The sequence below is a fragment of the Epinephelus lanceolatus genome, chromosome 6 (assembly GCF_041903045.1).
Source record: "Epinephelus lanceolatus isolate andai-2023 chromosome 6, ASM4190304v1, whole genome shotgun sequence".
Classification (NCBI taxonomy): Eukaryota; Metazoa; Chordata; class Actinopteri; order Perciformes; family Serranidae; genus Epinephelus; species Epinephelus lanceolatus.
In genome coordinates, this window is record NC_135739.1 from 7,713,301 (window position 1) to 7,732,286 (window position 18,986).

The following is an 18,986-nucleotide window of genomic DNA, read 5'->3' on the forward strand; positions in this document are numbered from 1 at the left end:
TAATTTAATTATTGTTATTGCCAATAATTGGTTTATCAATTAATTGTTTGGTCAATACAGTGTCAGAAAATGGTAAAAAAAAATCCCAATCACATATCTTCAATTTGCTTATTTTATCCAACCAACAGTCCAAACACCAAAATATTCAGTTTACTGTTACATAAGAAAAGCAGGAAATCCTCACAAGATTCTACAACTAGGGAATGTTTAGGCTTGGGCCAATTAGCAAAACAGTTGCTGATTAATTGTCTGTTGATCAGCTCAGTGCGTCATTATTTGTTTCAGCTGTAAATGTACGTTTAGGTAAAGAGAACACTATATTTACTGAGCACTAAGCAGCTAAAAGGCCCCAATTAAAGGCAGAATCACGCAGCATGTTATTTCATAAAAAATTACATTTAGCTGGAGAAACTTTGGGGTACATGGGCAGCAGAGAGGCACACAGGTAGACACTGACTTCACACATCATAATTAAGATGTCCAAGAGTCTGTCCGTCCTCTGGAGATGACATTGCCCAGCTCCTTCCACACTGCTCTGCTTCTGTTCCCTCTCTGTATGTCTGTCACGCTCTCTCAAGGTCTACAGAGTCCTATAGTACAGTGTGTAGGCCGAACACCATCAGATGCCTTCAGTTCAGGAAGCACACAATGAGCTAAAGGTGTATGTGATGTTGCCATGGGTCCACAAAACTGCATAATGTACAATAGCCTTCATGGAAAATGGATTGAATGGCTATGAGTCCATGAAAACTCTCAGTCATCCAGGTCATGGTAACCATGAGTGCTACATCGTAGGCAACTGGATTTTCCTCCTTCTGTGTCACACAAGCGTTGCCATTGGCAATACTGAAAAATATAATGCAGTGTTACAGGTGAAGGTCTAACGGCTGACTATGTTACATGTAAGGGATAATGCCTGACGAGTTGTCCATTATCACTTTTTAATGGCCAACGTTGTCTCCGTGAAGGCCGTTAAAAAGTGATAATGGACACCTGTAAGGGCATTATCCCGCTTATAACATGGTCACTCACCAAAGAAAAAAAAGTAAGAATATTTATTTATATTTTTATGTTTTCTGCAAGCAAAATCCACCGTTCTTCACAAGCCACTTCTCAGTTTCTTTGGCAACACCTGAGGGTTTATCTAATACCTGGAAGAATCATTGTTGCCCCTTAAAGGGAAATTTCGGTTTATTTCAACCTGTCTCCTATCGTCCTAAATTTGTTTCAAGTGACTAGTGACATAAAAATAATAGTTAGCATGTTAGCCGTTAGCCTAGATACAGCCGGGGCGCATAGTAGCATCAGACCTGTTAAAACGTAAGTGAACGGGCAACCTTCAAGTGCAAAGTTAGTCCACTAAACAAGCTTTTTTTTCCACAAACACCGCCTCATATCGTTAGGATAAATGTCAGAGAACATATAGAAAATGACATGTAAACATGTTGTCTTACCTTACTGGTGTGCTGCCATGTTTGTTTACATCTAGCTCTGCTTTCCAAAGCGCGGCTGAAATATATCTCGCGAGCTCTAGATAAAGCCCAGCTGGATACTAACGTTACTCCAGGTGGAGGTGTCTCGTCCTTGGTCACATCCAGACCTTGAAAATAAGGCTGCAACCGGTCCCATTCCTTGCAACAGAGGCATTCCTCTTCTGTGGGCACTGGGGCACAGCATTCACAGGTACACCACCAATCTCCAGAGCTACGCAGCCTTGCAGCAGCCATTCCTCCTCTCTCGTCCTCTACCTGTTGCGCCTCTCTCTCTCTCCTCCTCCGTTCTTTAATTTCACAAAGCTCTTCGTCAGTGTATTCTGGCTCAAATAAATAAGGACGGCCATCAGACTCTGCAAAATCAAACTCCTCCACAAAGTCGAAGTCTGGCAAAAAGTCAGCCATTATTCTATAAATCTTTCATAAAGTAAATGAATGAACTTTTCAGGCTACTGTCCGGTTCTGCCTTCCAGCTGTTGCTGCTTGTTCTCGCGAGATTTCAGGCACGCTATGAGATCGCTGCTTGTTCTCGCGATATTTCGGCCGCGCTTTGGAAAGCAGAGCTAGATGTAAACAAACATGGCAGCACACCGGTAAGGTAAGACAACACGTTTACATGTCATTTTCTATATGTTCTCTGACATTTATCCTAACGATATGAGGCGGTCTTTGTGGAAAAAAAAGCTTGTTTAGTGGACTAACTTTGCACTTGAAGGTTGCCTGTTCACTTACGTTTTAACAGGTCTGACGCTACTATGCGCCCCGGCTGTATCTAGGCTAACGGCTAACATGCTAACTATTATTTTTATGTCACTAGTCACTTGAAACAAATTTAGGACGATAGGAGACAGGTTGAAATAAACCGAAATTTCCCTTTAAGGTTCTTATGCAATGGAACAATATTCACAACTCCAGTATACAGGACGAACCTTAGATACGCCCTAGCAACGGGAGATATTCTAGTCCGCCCAGCTCATGGAACCCTTTGGCCCAGCTATTAGCCAGAAAGCTAACGTTATGCTGGCAATATTCAAAGTTAATGACATTTCATACAATTGACAAACAGTCAATATAATTTGACAATATGTTTAACAACATGATTGGCTAGCAATCCAGCCATGTCAATGTCCCCAAATCAACATCAAGATTTTCATGAACAAACAATACGAGTATGATACTCAGGGAACAAAGACTGACGTCGCATTTAACCAACAACAAACCAATGGTGCAAACTCTTTTCCGATGAAAGTAGCTTGCACTAGCTCCAAAAGTCACCTAAAGTTACCAGATGATGTCATACATTCATTTATATATCTGTGACATCATTGCACATTCACTTGCCTCATGCTGTTGGCAGAAAAGCCATGGACTGAGACCTGGACTCTAAGTAACATGCATGGGAATGAATTACTAGAATACATTTAAATATATTTTATTGTTCTCCTGTTGATCTAAATAAGCTGCTAAATTTATCTCTGGTTGTTTTTTAGCATCAGAGTCACTGGGGCCCCACTAGCTCACCAGGTAGAGCAGGTGCTCCACGTACAAAGGCTTTGCTGCATGTCATCTCCACTCTCTTTCCCCTTTACACACCAAATCTGTCCTATGAAATAAAGGCCAAAAAAGCCCATTTTTTCTTTTTAAAGGTATTAAAAGGGTCTTTAAAGTTGTTAAATCTGGTGAGAGGTGACAAGTTGGCATCACTGCAACAAACTTTTAGTGACTGGAGTTTAAAAAGAGTCCTGGTGGAGCTATTTTTTTTGCAGGTCCGTTCTGGTCAGAAAAAACAATGTTTAACTTAATTTGTTCACCAGTAACAACAGTAATAACACAGCATGGATTATGGGTGTTACATATTAGACAAACCATGATGGCTGATTGTGGATGGATGATTATGAGGCTACTGCATTGTACCAGTGCTGTTTCATAAACCTTTTACAGAAGCAGCAGGCCAAGCAAAGCACCCCAGACGTCCCTCTCCCCAGCGATGATTTCCAGCTCCTCGCGGGGGATCCCAAGGCGTTACCAGGCCAGATGAGATATGTTATCCCTCCAGTGTGTTCTGGGTCTGCCTACCAGTGGGACGTGCCTGGAACACCTCTAACAGGACGAACCGCAACCTCATTCTCTCAGTCACTACCCAGAGCTCATGACCACAGGTGAGGTTTGGGACGAAGATAGACCAGCTCCCACAACGGTTGGTTGAAATGTCTACACTTGGAGGGGATCTGTAGTTCTGCCTCATGTTAGCTTACATGTTTTCAACACAGAGGAGATTTACACATTTTAAATTCCTGAAGTGAGAGCACTGGTTTCAGATCAGTTTTTGGCCAGTGCCCTGAGTTTGAGTTAGTGGAATCAGTATAGGGGGAAAAAACTTTGGATCGGTACATCTTTCAACTGTACAGATGACCAAATTATCAGAGTGTGGCCATTTGCCCTAAAACACAGACCTCACACATGAACGCAGTATCAACGAAGGTGATTCCGATCAAACAAGCTGCTCAAGAAAATGCCTCATCTCTTTCTCAGCAGTTCTTTCATCATGACTTTAAATCTGTTCCCCCTCTCAACTAAAGACCTCCTCTCTCAGCCTGTCCATCTGACCACCAGTACACTGTGTCCTTTTCCAAAACCCAAAACTCATCATCTTTACTTAACTCTAAGTATCCAAAAATGTCCTGCCTCTTATCCATGTCTCTTATCAATTTCCATGCTTTCCTTCCATTTCGATATCCATCCCTGACTCCCTCATGCCTCTCTGATCTCCCCTTCCCTTCCTCCCCTCATCCTGTAAGTTAAAGCCTCTCTGCTTCAGGCACATAAAGTCTGGCTGTGATTTAAACAGGAGTATAAAGTCACACCTCTGAGACACAAGACCTTTGCCAGCACTTCATACACGCAGCAATGTGTCATAAAGATAACATCTCTCAATTTTAAATTCCTGTGTCTTAAAGCTGCAGTGTAGGACGAACCAAATGTCATTTAAACAGGCCGTCATGTCAGCAAGATCGAACATTATAAATGTGTGACTGCATCTGTGGTCAACATGCTATAAAACAACAACTGACATTTCCGCTCAGTCGCTTCTATTAATACAATTTATTATAGCGTAAATTCAGTCTATATCACTTTCAGCCAATGCACATAGGACCCAAGTGAAGATGTATTTCACAAGCATTCAGGACAGATTTAAATCTGATTAGTCAAACAACTTTAGGAGGTGTTTTGAGATGCATTCGAACCAGATTTGTTAATGCACGGATCACTCCAACATGCATGCGCTTTACTTTTCCCAAAGTGTAACTGTGTCAGTGAGGTCTGATCCCCGTTTTCAGGAAGCTAAAGTTAGACTGAAACTAGATCTTTGTCAAGCAGGTGGGCGCCAGCTGTGGAAGCTGACACTACAGACAATGGATGCTTCAAGATGGCTGGCCATTTTACAATTTTTTTTACTAATGTTGGTTTTTAAGGCTGAAATATGACTTACAAAAGACATTAAGGCCCGTTTTTTTCAGCTGAGATGGTTTTGCCGAAACGAAAAAAGAGATCAAAAATGCCTTTTGATCTGTACTTTTGCTACGTGATTTTGATGATGACTTGCAGCCCCTACCAGGTAGTTAAGAAGAGTGAGGAGGCAGCGGTCAACAACCATATTAAACAGTCAATCAAATAGATTTTCTAAAAATTATGAATTGCTACAACCACGAGAGGTCCTTGAGCTTAGTCATAAATGTGCACATATAATATTAGACTGATTGGTCCAGTAGTTTGCAGGATGGCTCCGCACAGACAGATACACACAATCACACAGACACACACAACCTGGCGCAGTTAATTATTTGTCAGAAAAGCAGTTTAAAGGAAATGGCCACTTTAGAAACAAGAAGTCCAGTGTAGTTTTTTAATCCACAAAACTCATTTGGGGTATCAGATGATAACAGCTAGCCGGCAATAACAGCTACACTTGAAGTGCATGGAACCCACATTTCAAAAATTTAATAAAACTAATTTAAAAAAACATCAGAACGGCTCGATATATCTGCTTAAAAAGTGAAAATATGCCAATTTGCTTTGTTTATGCTGCCCCCAAGTGGCAAAAAAAAAAAAAATCTATAGTTGCAGGTTTAAAGGAACAGTGTGTGAGATTTAGGGGGATTTAGTGGCACGTAGTGGTGAGGATTGGAGATGCAACCAGCTAAAACCAGGTTAGGATTTCATCACTGTTCATTGTTCAGGAGGTTTTGACCATGAGCTGAGCTGTATTATCCACAGAGGTCTCTTCTTATCCAAAAAAAAAAAAAAAAAAAAAAAAAAAAAAGTGGAGCAGGCAATTAAAATCAGTTAAACACTGAATAAAGCAATTTCATGCTACAAATCAGTGTTTCGGCACATTGGAGACAGACCGCTAGCCCAGCACCTGCTAATGTGTGCTCACCTTCTTTGTCTCATAACTCAAGATCCAGACGCTCAGTGGGTTTTAACGGGAGCCAAATTACCTGCAGAGGTCTATTCCTCTCCAAAACAAAGACCAGGTAATTTCAACTGCTAAAAACAATTAATAAAGCAGTTTCATGTTAAAAAAAATCAGTGCTTTTCAGACGCTCTCATAGTAGAAGGGCTACCAATACAATGCGAAAAATGCTTATCACCCTATCTAGAGCCAGCGTTTGGTTTGTCTGTTCTGGGCTACTGCATAAACATGGCGTTGCAACATGGCGATCTCCGTGGACAAGCACTTACTATGTAGATATAAATGGATCATTCTAAGTTGAATGAAATTGGATTATACACTAAAGAAAACACACTCAATACATTATATTCCATTCCTGCCAATATATCCCCCTAAATCCTACACACTGAACCTTTAAGTGAAGGTTTGGGGGTTTATTTGGGTACAAATAATCCTTACTGTTGATATACCCAGCACAGCACAGCACTGGAGGAGCATCCAGTAGGTGGTTGTGATGAGTGATTGACTAGATTTGATGCACATCATTTAAGGAGGAGAACCTCAATAGATCATCAAATAAAAAGCTGAAGATATAAAACAACAACCATCAGATGATAAAAGGCATTTTATCATCTGATGGGAAAAGCTTTCATAGCATCTACAAGCAGGTGTGGTTGATAGATATTGTGAAGAAGCTCAGCTCATTACACACTGCTCGCTGGCAGCGATGCTGTGCTGAAAACACACTTATTCCTTGGACGTCTGTTCTCACCAGGACAAAATAACAACATCCTGCCAAGCACAGTTTCAGCTGCTGCCCCTAACTCCACCTGGCTGCGACTCTCCTCCCTCTCTCCTCATACCAAACTATTAGCAACTCACATTTCAAGGTCAGAAAAAAATGCCAATGTAGCACAGTGCAATTTGCACCCGACTTAGCACCACAATGAAGACAGATGTGTGAGTGTAAACAAAACAGAAAGAACATACAGGGATTGACTCACCATATTTATTGATGACACTGGGCCGATGCTGTTCACATATATGTCCACATCTATAACAGTTGGTTTGACTGTGGAAAAAAGAGATAAACAAGTATTGATTAAATCTGTCATTTGGGCACCACACCTGCCTCTTTTGTAAATCAAAGGGAGACAAAGTGCAGCTGGATCGATGAGACTTTGTTCTGAATCCTTTGAAGAGCGAAAAGCTGCTGTGTGAAGCCGTCCTCGGGAAGCTGTGGTTGTTCATAATGACCACACATTAGTCTTCATCGCATAAACTGCTGTCATAAAACACCTCTTTATACGTGTTCTCTTTAATGCTGCAATTATGCACCCATGCATGCAAATTATTTTAAGCAACAGGCAACAGACTGCACCAGAACATAACACACTGTTAGATGCTGATGATGATAACTCTATGTAGAGTAGCAGAGGAAGTGCAGGCTAGTCCTCTGGTTCTCAATCCCACTTATCCCCGCTGGTTTTCACTCCAGCCAACTAATTAAGAACTGAATTTCATCTGGGAAGGCAGATGAATGCAATTAACTGATAAACCAGCAGTGCTTCTATCCTTGATTGGCCCAAGATGAAGCGCTGTGGTGGTCTATGGCCTACCCCAAATTCCACTGTGTTCCATCTAACCTGAAGGTAGAAGATAATTCCACAAATTAAAAAAGCCAAAAGCTCATCAGCAGCAGAACAGGGGGCACAGGTTTGAGACACAGTGGCAGAAGCTGTGCATCATGAGCTGTGGTGGGTTTACTGATTTAATCACAGCTTAATATAAATGCTGTTTCAGTGAATGCAGATCCTTCAGTCTTGACTCAGTTTACATCGATCACTCATTTATTGCTCACATGGAAGCTTGTGCTTAGCTTCTGCACTGTAACTTAGTCCTTTTATGCGTCTTCTTACAATGTTGACTGCTGCTTTATAATTCTCCATGTTTCCAGATGGTTCTGGTAATCCATGCTTTCAGGTTGTGAAATGATTTAACTGTCCACACATCCTGACCTCAACATGGTTGCTCCGCCTGAAGCCAGGTAGCGCTGCTCTGCAGCCACCGCCACAACAGCATATAGCAGTGATTCATCGCAGAAATAGGACAGCACCTCACGCAGGTTAGCCTGGACAATAAGTCTACAAAGTTTGGGTCTGCTATCATCTTGATGTTGCTATATGCTATTGCTATATTTAGTATATAATGCTATATTTTTTATATCTAGAAGAAATAAATACGGGAATAGTGAGTTTTAAGAGCCGTAAAAAACAAAACAAGGAGCTGAAAGACAACAAAGAGACTTCTGTGGATCTGAAGGGAACTGCAAGTTGGTGGAATCTTTATCAAAATAAAATTTAGTGCAGCTTTAAGAGGGAATTCCTCTTCACCAAGCAAACCTCTGGGGCTGAAAAATGTAGTGTAATGAACACAGAAGTGCAAATTTGCAGTTCCTCTAATGGCCACTTGAGGCTGGTTCCAGAAGCCAGTCAATCTCATAGACCAACATGTGAAAATGCTCAAAGGCGCTGTATGTAAGAATGTGGCCAAAACGGTTACTGCACTCAAATTCAAAATACTGCCGCGAGTCGTGTCCACCACCCCTCCCCTACAGATTCGGCTCGGATTGTTAGTATAATTATCCGACAACATAACGGCAATGAGAAATCAGCTTCTGTGTTTACCTTTAGCTGGATTCGGACATGTTCCTCTGCCTGTTGCTGCTCCCTCTCTCTCCTCGTCCGGCTCTGTGTCCGTGTACTCCGTGTTCAAATAAATTCAGGCGGTCATTAAATTCAAATGGCTCATCCAGATCCAGTTGGTCAAAATCGGGTATAAATTCAGCCATGACTACTCCAAACAGAGTAACTCCTCATGCTTGTAAGGTCAGTCCAGCGGTAACTTCCTGCAACAACTCAAATCTCGGGAGACGTGAGATTTCAGAGCCAGACTTTCACTCTCTGAGTGAGTGTTTTGACTTGCCACAATAAAACATGTCTGAATTTTTACCCAATTTTGACCAACTGGATCTGGATGAGCCATTTGAATTTGATGACCGCCCGTATTTATTTGAACATGGAGTACACGGACGTACACAGATGCAGAGCTCATTGAAACTGAAGAGTGGACGAGGAGAGAGAGGGAGCAGCAACAGGCAGAGGAACATGTCTGAATCCAGCTAAAGGTAAACACAGATGTTCATTTCTCCTTTCCGTTATGTTGTCGGATAATTATACTAACAATCCGAGCCTATGTGTTAAAAAAATGCACTTTTAGTGGACGTATTTTGACGCTGTTTGACGCTGTCTGAGTGCCCTATTATTTAATATAGCCCGCGCTCAAAGGCTGCAGGCAGGTCAGCCCTAGCTTCGTACTGGAGAAATGTCAAATATTGAACATCCTATCACTCATTTAGACAAAAGTCGATCGGAAAATAGGGCCCAGGTTGAAAAAAACATTAGTTCCCCTTTAACAAACAACACAAGGAGCTGAAAGACGCTAAGAGACTTCTGTGGATCTGAAGGGAACTGCAAATTGTTAGGATCTTTATCAAAATAGAATTCAGTACAGCTTTAGGAGGGAATTCCTCTTCACCAAGCAAACCTCTGGAGCTGAAAAATGAACATGGACGTGGATGTGCCAAAATTGCAGTTCCTCTAAAGGCCACTTGAGGCTGGCTCCAGAAGCCAGTCAACCCCCATAGACCAACATGTGAAAATGCTTGACTTAACACCAAAAATAAACATGTTTACAGCCTGGTGTGGGTCTGTATGGCTGATTTTAACATCCATGACAATCGCACAGAGCTTTTTATATAATTCCCCCATTTATATTTCATTAGGTCTTAAGTAAAGCTTATTTAAGGGTGCAGTTGCTTTGAGTGACAGGTTGTCTGTGAGGCGTCACCACAGTCAATGAGTCAGATCCATCCCTCGCTTCTCCACAGCTCCACCCTCTCAGCCAAACATGGTCACTTCTGGCTGGAAAACAATTTGTGTGTGCTATCATCTTGATGTCCATGTAACAATTTTACATCTAGGAATACATGAGGAACCAAAAGAGTAAAGTTGGAAGCCATAGAAAACAAAACAATGAGCTGAAAGATGCTGAAAAAAAAAACCTTTGGATAGACTGCTGGGATCATCTTCAAAATTTAATTTAGCTTTAAGAGGAAACTTCTCCAGTTGCAAGGTGTTGAGGAGCACTAGTGTGTATGTCAACACAGTTGTGTAAAGCCTTTTGTGTCTCCAGAGGGAGCTGTATGATGTCTGATGGTAAATGGACTGCACTTGTATAATGCCTTTGGACCACTCAATATACCACGTGTCACATTCACACACTGATGGCCGAGGTTACCACACAAGGTGCCACCTGCTATTCAGTAACCACCTCACACACTGATTGAACAGCCATCAGGAGCAATTTGGGGTTCACATTCACAGTTTTCTGCCCAAGGATGCTTCAACATGTGGACTAGAGGAGCCGGGGATCAAACCGCCAATCTTCCAATTAGTGGACGTCCCACTCTACCTCCTGTGAAGTGATGTCACTTGAGTCAGTGTCAGAGAGGGCTGAGGACTAGAAGTTTGAAAATGTGAAAATCTGGAGGTGTGGATTTAGAAAGACATGACTTTACCATGGGTGCTTTTTAAATACACTTACAGGAATGATATTTGCTGTTTATGTTTTCCTGGTGCAGGAGATGTGTCAGGTTGCTGCATTTCTATAAAAAAATTCATTGAACTTTAACTTTTTAAATTAATTTTTAAGATTGCCTCATTTTTTTTTTTTCAAATTTTCCCCACTAAAATAACATAGGGGAAACCAGACCCATAGTGTCAGACTACCAGCATACCAGAAAAGTATTTACATTACTTTTCCCAGTAACAAGTAGTGTAAGTAATTACCAATAAGATTTCAGTAATAATGTTAGAGTTACTTTTGTTATCACGTCACTACTGACTTAAAATACAACATCACATCAGCAGACTCATTTTCAAAATCACCGCACTGCGCAGGCACGCCATAAAGATACAGGCTAATTAGGAAGATGGAAACGCTTACTTTAGCGGTTGGAAATATTCCCGTTACTTTGATTTTGTCAGATGGAAAGATCACAATAACTCTGTTTGTGCAGGTAATCGTACTAACAAAAAAATTCCACTGCTAAAAACATGTCCTCAAACCTCTGGTCTGAAACAGCTACTATGACCAACAGCACGACAACGTGAAGCTCCAGGAAATACACCCCATCACAGTGAGCCCTCCTTGGCTGCAGACGTCGCCTGTAGTGCTACACTGGCTAAACAACTCAAACTGGATTTTACTTGTGGACAGCTGCAGCTACGAAGAAGTGATGCTTGTGGCTGGATGACATGTTGCTCCACAAGTGACTCTCCGTCTTTCAGGCAGAGCCTTCGGAAAATACCGGTCACAGACAACTGAAAACCCTGTATGTAAAAATAAATAAATAAATAAAAAATCATTTGCTAATCATTGTGATTACCCACATAGTCATACAGAGGCATTTTTTTGGAAATAGGTAATTACCAGTCTTATGAGGTGTAACAGAAAAGCAATATAACGAGTAGTGTAACGAATTACTGTTGGCAGGGAGCAATAAGCAACGTGATATTATTACTTTTGCAAAGTGTAACAAGTAATGAGTAATACATTTCACTTTTAGAGTAAAGAGCCCAACACTGGAGATGACCAACCCCACCATAGCGATGGCTGTCACAAGTGCACAAGACTTATTTGACAGTCCATATCTTCTGAACAGAATATGCTTAAGGAGAGTAAGGTCACTCTACTCCTACCTGTCACTTAAAGCTCCCATTATGCATTAAAAGGGAATCTATTAGGATAGCCTACAGTCTGTGAGTCATTCAAATAACAGTAAAAGGTGCAACCAGCCCTGTTGACCCCTACTCTTTGTTTTTCAGTGACATAAGACACAATAAACAGAACCTTAAGGTAGTTAGAGTATGCCATCAAAATCAAAATGTTACATCATCATAAAGTCAGTTGAGTTTGTGAAACCTGCTGCTGATAACTGTTACCAAGGCAACAACTGATAACTCAGTTTCGTCGAGGTGAATCTTTTCACTCTAACTAGTTTGACAAAGTCAGTGTCCTTCGACCATTGGTGTGAGCCGCCAGCGTGGTTGTGTCATATCACTGCACATATGCCAACAATCACCTCCACCAGGAGGGCAGGGACAGAGGAGAAATGTCCACCAGATCTCACAGCCTACAGCACCACATTGACACACCAAGACTCAGCACAATGCATACACACCACGTTTTAAGAATACACATCCTTTTCTTTACTACAGACTCCCACCTAAGTCTTCCTCCCAGCTCAGCCAGCTTCTCGTGGTGGAACACTGCTGGCTTTCCCCAACTCCGCTGCTCTCAACGATTTCATGCTCAGAGTAAAACTGTCATTTAAAGCTTGAACTTTTAAAACAGCTAAGTGACAGCTGTGACATACTGCTGCCATGAGCATTCACATTTACATAGAAAAGAGCTCCCCCATCATTTTGCATTACCTGTCTTTGGAGTCTTCATGTCTCAGCCAATTAAGTCCACAGCAAGAATTCTTCCACCTGCCACTCTCCGTTCCGGCGTTCAGTTCACGTGCTAACAGATGGCACACTAGAGAACACTTCTGGAGAGTCCCTGCTGAGGCAGCTTTTCAAAAGCACTATATTCATAATCACACAACACCTGGTGAGCACACTGTTTGGAGCCACTGTATACACCTCTAAAAATAAAATAAGAAAAATAGCTCTGAAGAAGTGAATGTAATATTTGACAAAATCATTCCAAAACCTTTTATGATTTGTTCTCATTTGTGTGTTTTGGTAAATCACGGCGTAATCAGCACCCGTTTCATGCCTGATAACCACCGAATGGGACAGGGCTGCAAACACTTCCAACAAACACACAATGAGCTGAGTTAACGGCTCACTGTGTGCTGTCAGGTTATAATGTTCTGCTACTGAATGCACCTGAGGAGAGGCCACCAAGACAAGAAATGAAACAGAGTCAACAAACCCTGCCGGTCAGCCCTGAACACACCTCTCCTCTCCAGTGTCAGAGAGAGACCTGAAAGCACATTATCATCCGGCTATAGGCGAAAAAATGTGTGTTTGCACATTTAACTGCCATTATTACTTCTGTCATTATTGATGAAGACTGATTTCTAACAAATGCAGGAATCATGTTTACATTCTATGTTGCGAGGACACATTTATTGGTGACAGTTTTTGCTCCAAGACGACATGTGAAGCAGCAGAAGTTTTACATTTCCCCTGAAGGTTTAATATTGTGTTCACACCGGTTGCAAATAAAACAATATGTGCCAGTGAATTACATGTAAGGTCAATGTAAAAATGAGACTAGACACATATTCCCACTGGGAGGCTCGATGGATGCGATGCAAATGATTTGTTTTGATTTTTTTGAAATGATTTGAATTAAGTGGCATGTACCACAAGAGTAACGCAATTTCATGTCATAAGCTGATCAGCCAAAGCATTCAAACCACTGACAGGTGAAGTGAGTAACTTTGATTATTTTGTTCCAGTGCATTGTTCTGCTGGGAAACCTTTGGTTCTGGCATTCATGTGGATACCACCTGACATGTTCCACCCACTCAAACACCGTTGCAGACCAAGTACCCCCCCTCATGGCAACAGTACTCCCCAGTGGCAGTGGCCTGGTTCCAGACCATAGACCCCGCCCATTCAACTGAGTAGGCTTGCATCTCTGGTCTGGCATACTGCAATGAATTTGAGATTTATCTCGTCCAAACGATGGACGGACCAATGAACGCCGGGGGTGGGGGCAATCAGCGCCACGCTGATGTCAAGCTGTACGCCGGTGGGTAACTGGTGAGGATAGCAACAATGGTGACCGCTACAGATCCTACAGACCACATTAACGATGCTATCGAGGTATTTCGCCACTACTCGCGTTAATGGAGGACCAAATTAAGAAGGAAGCTGCTAAACTGGATTTAATGGCGATGCAGCTGGGCGTGCACGACAACAGAGATATTTTAAACGGGCAATGCTCACTTGTTTTCGGCACCCCCGAGGCATGGATACTAATGACGTCAGATTCTGGGTGAGTCGTTGATCTCTACTGATTGGTTAGGGAAAAATCAAATTCCCTGGACTAAATGGATCTGCCGCCAACGCACTGGTGCCAGACACCGCAGGACACTCCCAGAGATCCTGTGTCCATGCCTCCACAGGTCAGAGCCAAGTCCCATCCAAGGAGGCCCCACCTTGGATTAGGGTACATCTGGGGTACCAGCACATCACAAGAATCCTTGAGCAGATTGGGACCTGGGAAATTTAGAAGCCAGGTCGACACCTTGAGCTTTTTGTCACGCTCCACAGGACATTTCTAAACAGTTTGTGTAGTGTAGCATGGTGCATTATCCTGCTGGGGGGCCACTGCCACTGGGGAGTACTGTTGCCATGAGGGGGGGTACTTGGTCTGTATGACCCCAATGAGGTCCCGTCGGAAGTTCATTAATCGGAAAAATGCAGGAGGAGCTGATCGTGTCGGTCTGTGGCTACCCCAAGCTGCACGACAACACATCCTACTTTTATAGAAACAGGAATAAAGGGGAGCTTGCTTGGAGGAAAGTGTGTGAGGAGGTCGGACTACCTAATAATCCGTTCCTCTTACCCTCCTATAAGCTTGTATGTAAACGCTTGGAGCGCACTGTGAAGACAGTCAAGTGCTAGCAAACTAGCAAACTACAAGCTTGCCTTGAGTGCACAGACTGGTCCGTTTTTTATGATGCCTGTGATGACTGTAATGATCTGACTCAGGTGGTGTCTTCCTATATATCCTTCTGTGTAGATACTAATGTAAAGAGATTTCTATTTTCCCAAACAACAAACCGTGGGTTACTAAAGAATTAAAAAAGGTTCTTAATAAGAAGAAACACATTTTCTTTACAGGTAACAGTCAGGTCAAGAAAGAAGTATCCAGGGAAGTGAGGACTGAGATAAGGAAAGCAAAGAAAATGTATAGAGATAAAACAGAATTACAGTATAGCAGTGGTAATCTGCGAGATGCTTGGAAGGGCATTAAATCATGACATTTTCAGCGTGTAGGTTGTTTGCCCTGCAACACGCAGATAGCGAAAGGATTGGAGAATAGTGGCCTAAATAACTGGCCAAAGGCAGGTTTTTAGCCACAGTCCTGTCCTGTGAATCAGACTACTCTTCTCCTGACCTGACCTTTTTCCCCAAACAGATTTGTATGCAGACATTTAATCTAATCAATAGAGATCAATAATGACAACAGGAATCTCTTAAGGTTTCGTCAGCTCACTCCCGAGAAGTAGACACATACTTTCTCTGCTAATAACATGAACATGATCAGATGTAACAAAAACAACTCATTTTTTTCCCCCTTTAATAAACTGGTTTATTTCAGTGATATCAAAACAGAATTTCACAAGGTTGGATCTAATTTAGATTACAAATGTGACAGTCCAGTCCATGACAGTGGACTCATGTGCACTTAATTTGCATTAGTAATTTTTGTTCAGCAGGAAGTAGTGTGACGTTCGTACGATAAAAAGTAAGACCTCGGTGGACGCACATGGATGTTAGTGAAATACACAGAGAGCACTTTCCGTCTTCATGCAGATTACATTTGAATTGATTCTCTTCTTATGGTCTTCACCTTGTGTCTTTTTTTAGATGAGTGCCCACTTTCAAATCACAAATGGCTCAAATGTCTGTGTGACATCATGTCCGCCTGTACAGTTATAAAAATGATGACTGGCAGGAACCACTAATCGTCTCCTTTAAACCTACAGAGCAAAGATGAGCAGGATGTCCACATTTCACTAAACTCAAGTGTAATCACATACTAATTCTGGACCTGGTGTCAATAATTATTAACTGAGTAACATTGTGCTGAAAAGAGACTTGACCCTTCCCCAAAACTGTCCCCCCAGCAGCAAATGTCCAATCATAGCTTAGCAGCTGTAACTACGGCAAGTCTATCAAGCTTTTGATTGCTCCACATGTTGAAGCGGTGTGAATACAGCTGTGTAGTAAAGTAAGAATGCAAATAGGCTTATATCAGAACAAAACATCAATTTCCATCTCCCTAAAAAGACCGCCTTAAAAAACTGTAATTTCCTTTACATTTCCCTGATAATACTGTGCTGTGAGTGGCTGCCCTGTAAGACAAGAACATTGCTGGCCCTATTTTCCATCTCATCTCAATGATCACTGGTGAGGACGGTTACTTTTTTTTAACCTGCTCTACTGAAAAATCAACCGGCACTGGACACGCTGAGCTTGACAAAACTACCGTCCAACTGTGAGAGAGCTGTGAAAATAACACAGTCCATCATGTGCAAAGATCTGCGTCCATACTGCCATGTTGAAAACGAGGTGCCAAAAACACATGAACCCAGGTACGTGGCTCAGTCCCAACACAGCCGTACCCAAGCTCTACAGAGAAGTGAAGCATAAAGTTTAAGAATCTAAGAACAGCAGGAGAGGTGGCATTAACTTGTGACACCTTGACTTCAAGGTCAGTGGATTCATATGTGACTATAACAGCAGTACACGAAACAGCAGTTCAGTTTGTCAGGTGTATGAAGCATTTCTGACAGGTTTTATGACGGTGTTTTTCAGTCTGTGTGCTTTGTGTCACATATTTCTGCAATAAAAATGATCAAAGTAAGATGAACAGACTAAAATCTTTATTTTACATACATAATCTTCATCTAATCGATTAGTCAAAAAATCTGCAAGTCGGTGGTGGAGGACTGTGTTAAGTGCTGTAAAGTTTAGTTGATTCAAAACACACATTAAACATGGCTTAATAGAGATGATTTCAAACACAAGTACACAAACTGGCTTCACTATAACTCACAGCATTCACAAACATTTGTGTTAATCCAGACACATTTTCTCCACAAATACAACAAGCTAATGTTATTAGCACAAGTCTATGGCATTTTACATTGTATAAATTAGCCTAGCAACTAGCGATCTTTTCCTCTTCTCATATAAAACCAAGGACAACAGCAACATTTAACAAAGGTAACGGCACACAATTTGGCTCCATTACAACTCACAACATTCACCGACAAAACAACCATCTTACATTAAACACGTTTTCCAAGCAAATACAACATGCTAACATTATTAGCTCCAGCCTATGGCATTTTACATTGTATAAACTAGCCTAGCGACGAGCAGAGATTTCCTCTTCTCATATGAAGCCAGGATAAATCACACACAAGACTTAAAATGCTATTTTAGTGGAGCTTTACTGTCTTCACAATTTATTGTTTCTTATCTGTGAAATTAAAGTAAATACAAGCTTCGTTTCCACTGAGGGAAATGGTTTCAGCTTACAGAAACAGACAGGACACTGCAGCGCTGAGCGTGAGGGTGGGTGAGTTCAACGTTGTGTACATAATGGGGGTGTTTTGATAACACCCCCATTTTCACAGGTAACTTAGCCTGTCCCCCCGCCACAGGAAATAATGGATTAATCCTGGAAAGCTGTTGATGTAGCACTTTCTTCCTTCTTATGAAAGTAACACTGTGATTATGTGACCAATGAAAATTTGGTCGGACGAGAGCATATCGACCAAATAATCGACTAGTCGACCAGGAGAGCCCTAAAATATATTTTATCGCATTATTCAGCATATTGCAATATCTCAATAATATAGTATTGTGACATGAGTATCTGATAATATCGTATCATGAGTCCTCTGGCGATTCTCACCCCTACTATTTACTGACATGTTTTATGTCATAGAACAAAACGTGAATGTCTCTCAAGGTAGTGTTAACAACAGACTTTAGTTCAGGGATCTAACCAAAAACCCATTCAAAAAACCATTGACTTTGAGAGAAGGGAACCAGGATTGCTAAACTGTTAACTCATTTCTGGGTTTTGGGGCTCATTCCTGGAGCACTTTATCACAAGCGCACCTTGTCGCCACCTTTTTAAAAATTCCCAACATCACCTGCACTCTGTGCCCAGACACATCCCAAACACCACAAAAAGAAGAAAGTAAGTAAGAAAGTAAGAAAGTAAGAAAGTCCTGCCTTCAATCCGTCCGATGTTTGTTGAGATATTTCATTCAGGACTAAAGTGACAGAATGGCATTATCCACACAGCTAACGTGACTAAAGACACGCTAAAAAGTCAGCCAAAGACAGTGTTATCACCAAACTCATGGATTAATGTAAATTAGGTCGCTAGCTGGAGCCGAAACAATCGGCTTGTGACAGTTGTTGTTTCAGCCAACAAAACAAACTGTCAGACACTTAGATGAGAAGCTGCCTTTGTCTCCCGCTGTGTGACATCAAAGACCCGTTGCCTAAAGAAAGTACTCAAGCGGTAAACGTGCCAATTATTATTGTAAACTGCATGTGTGGCATGTTACAATGGAAAGCCTGATATGAAGGCGTTTAGCAAAGGGTCAGTGCTGTGTCAAATAGCATGTTGTTGCTCCTCTCTATTAGATACCAAAGGGATGGACAAAGCACATCTTATTATCAGGAGCATCTTTGCGCTGCAGCTAAAATAGACCCTGAGGTGTGGGCGGTGAACGGCTAAAAACAAAAGGTAGATCACATGTTAATTATGTCCCTTTGAAAATTTGCACCTTTTGCAATGAAGCTGCATCACATTACTTTCTTCATTATACAGTGCTAATTGTGTTGCAGGCTGTAATTCTGAGCCTGCCTACAGTGCCACTTAGCAGCAGTTGGGCTGTGACTAGTCATTCAGTAAATGGGGACAGCTCATTAACTTCAGGGGAATAGGTAACATGAACTAGAAATTAATTAGCAGTTGTGTGTGGGTTATTTATCGGTGCAGCCATCAGTGAAACATTCAGGATGGTCACCTGATAAATATACTGTGCTGTTCAGGTTGTTGTCTCCTCAGATACTAATACAGTGGGAGTATATTGTGTGAAGATGGGCAGTTTTAAGTACAACAGAAAGACAAGAGAA

At 41.7% G+C, this 18,986-nt stretch overlaps 1 protein-coding gene across 2 annotated transcripts in view; it reads right to left on the reverse strand.

Annotated features, from left to right (window-relative positions):
- Window positions 1–18,986, reverse strand: part of gabrg3 (gamma-aminobutyric acid type A receptor subunit gamma3) — a 126,111-nt gene that overhangs the window by 78,164 nt on the left and 28,961 nt on the right. For both annotated transcript variants that reach the window (XM_033621203.2, XM_033621202.2), the window contains exon 3: window positions 6,951–7,018. In XM_033621203.2, the coding sequence (XP_033477094.1) occupies window positions 6,951–7,018 (68 nt within the window). The remainder of the gene's footprint in view (window positions 1–6,950; window positions 7,019–18,986) is intronic.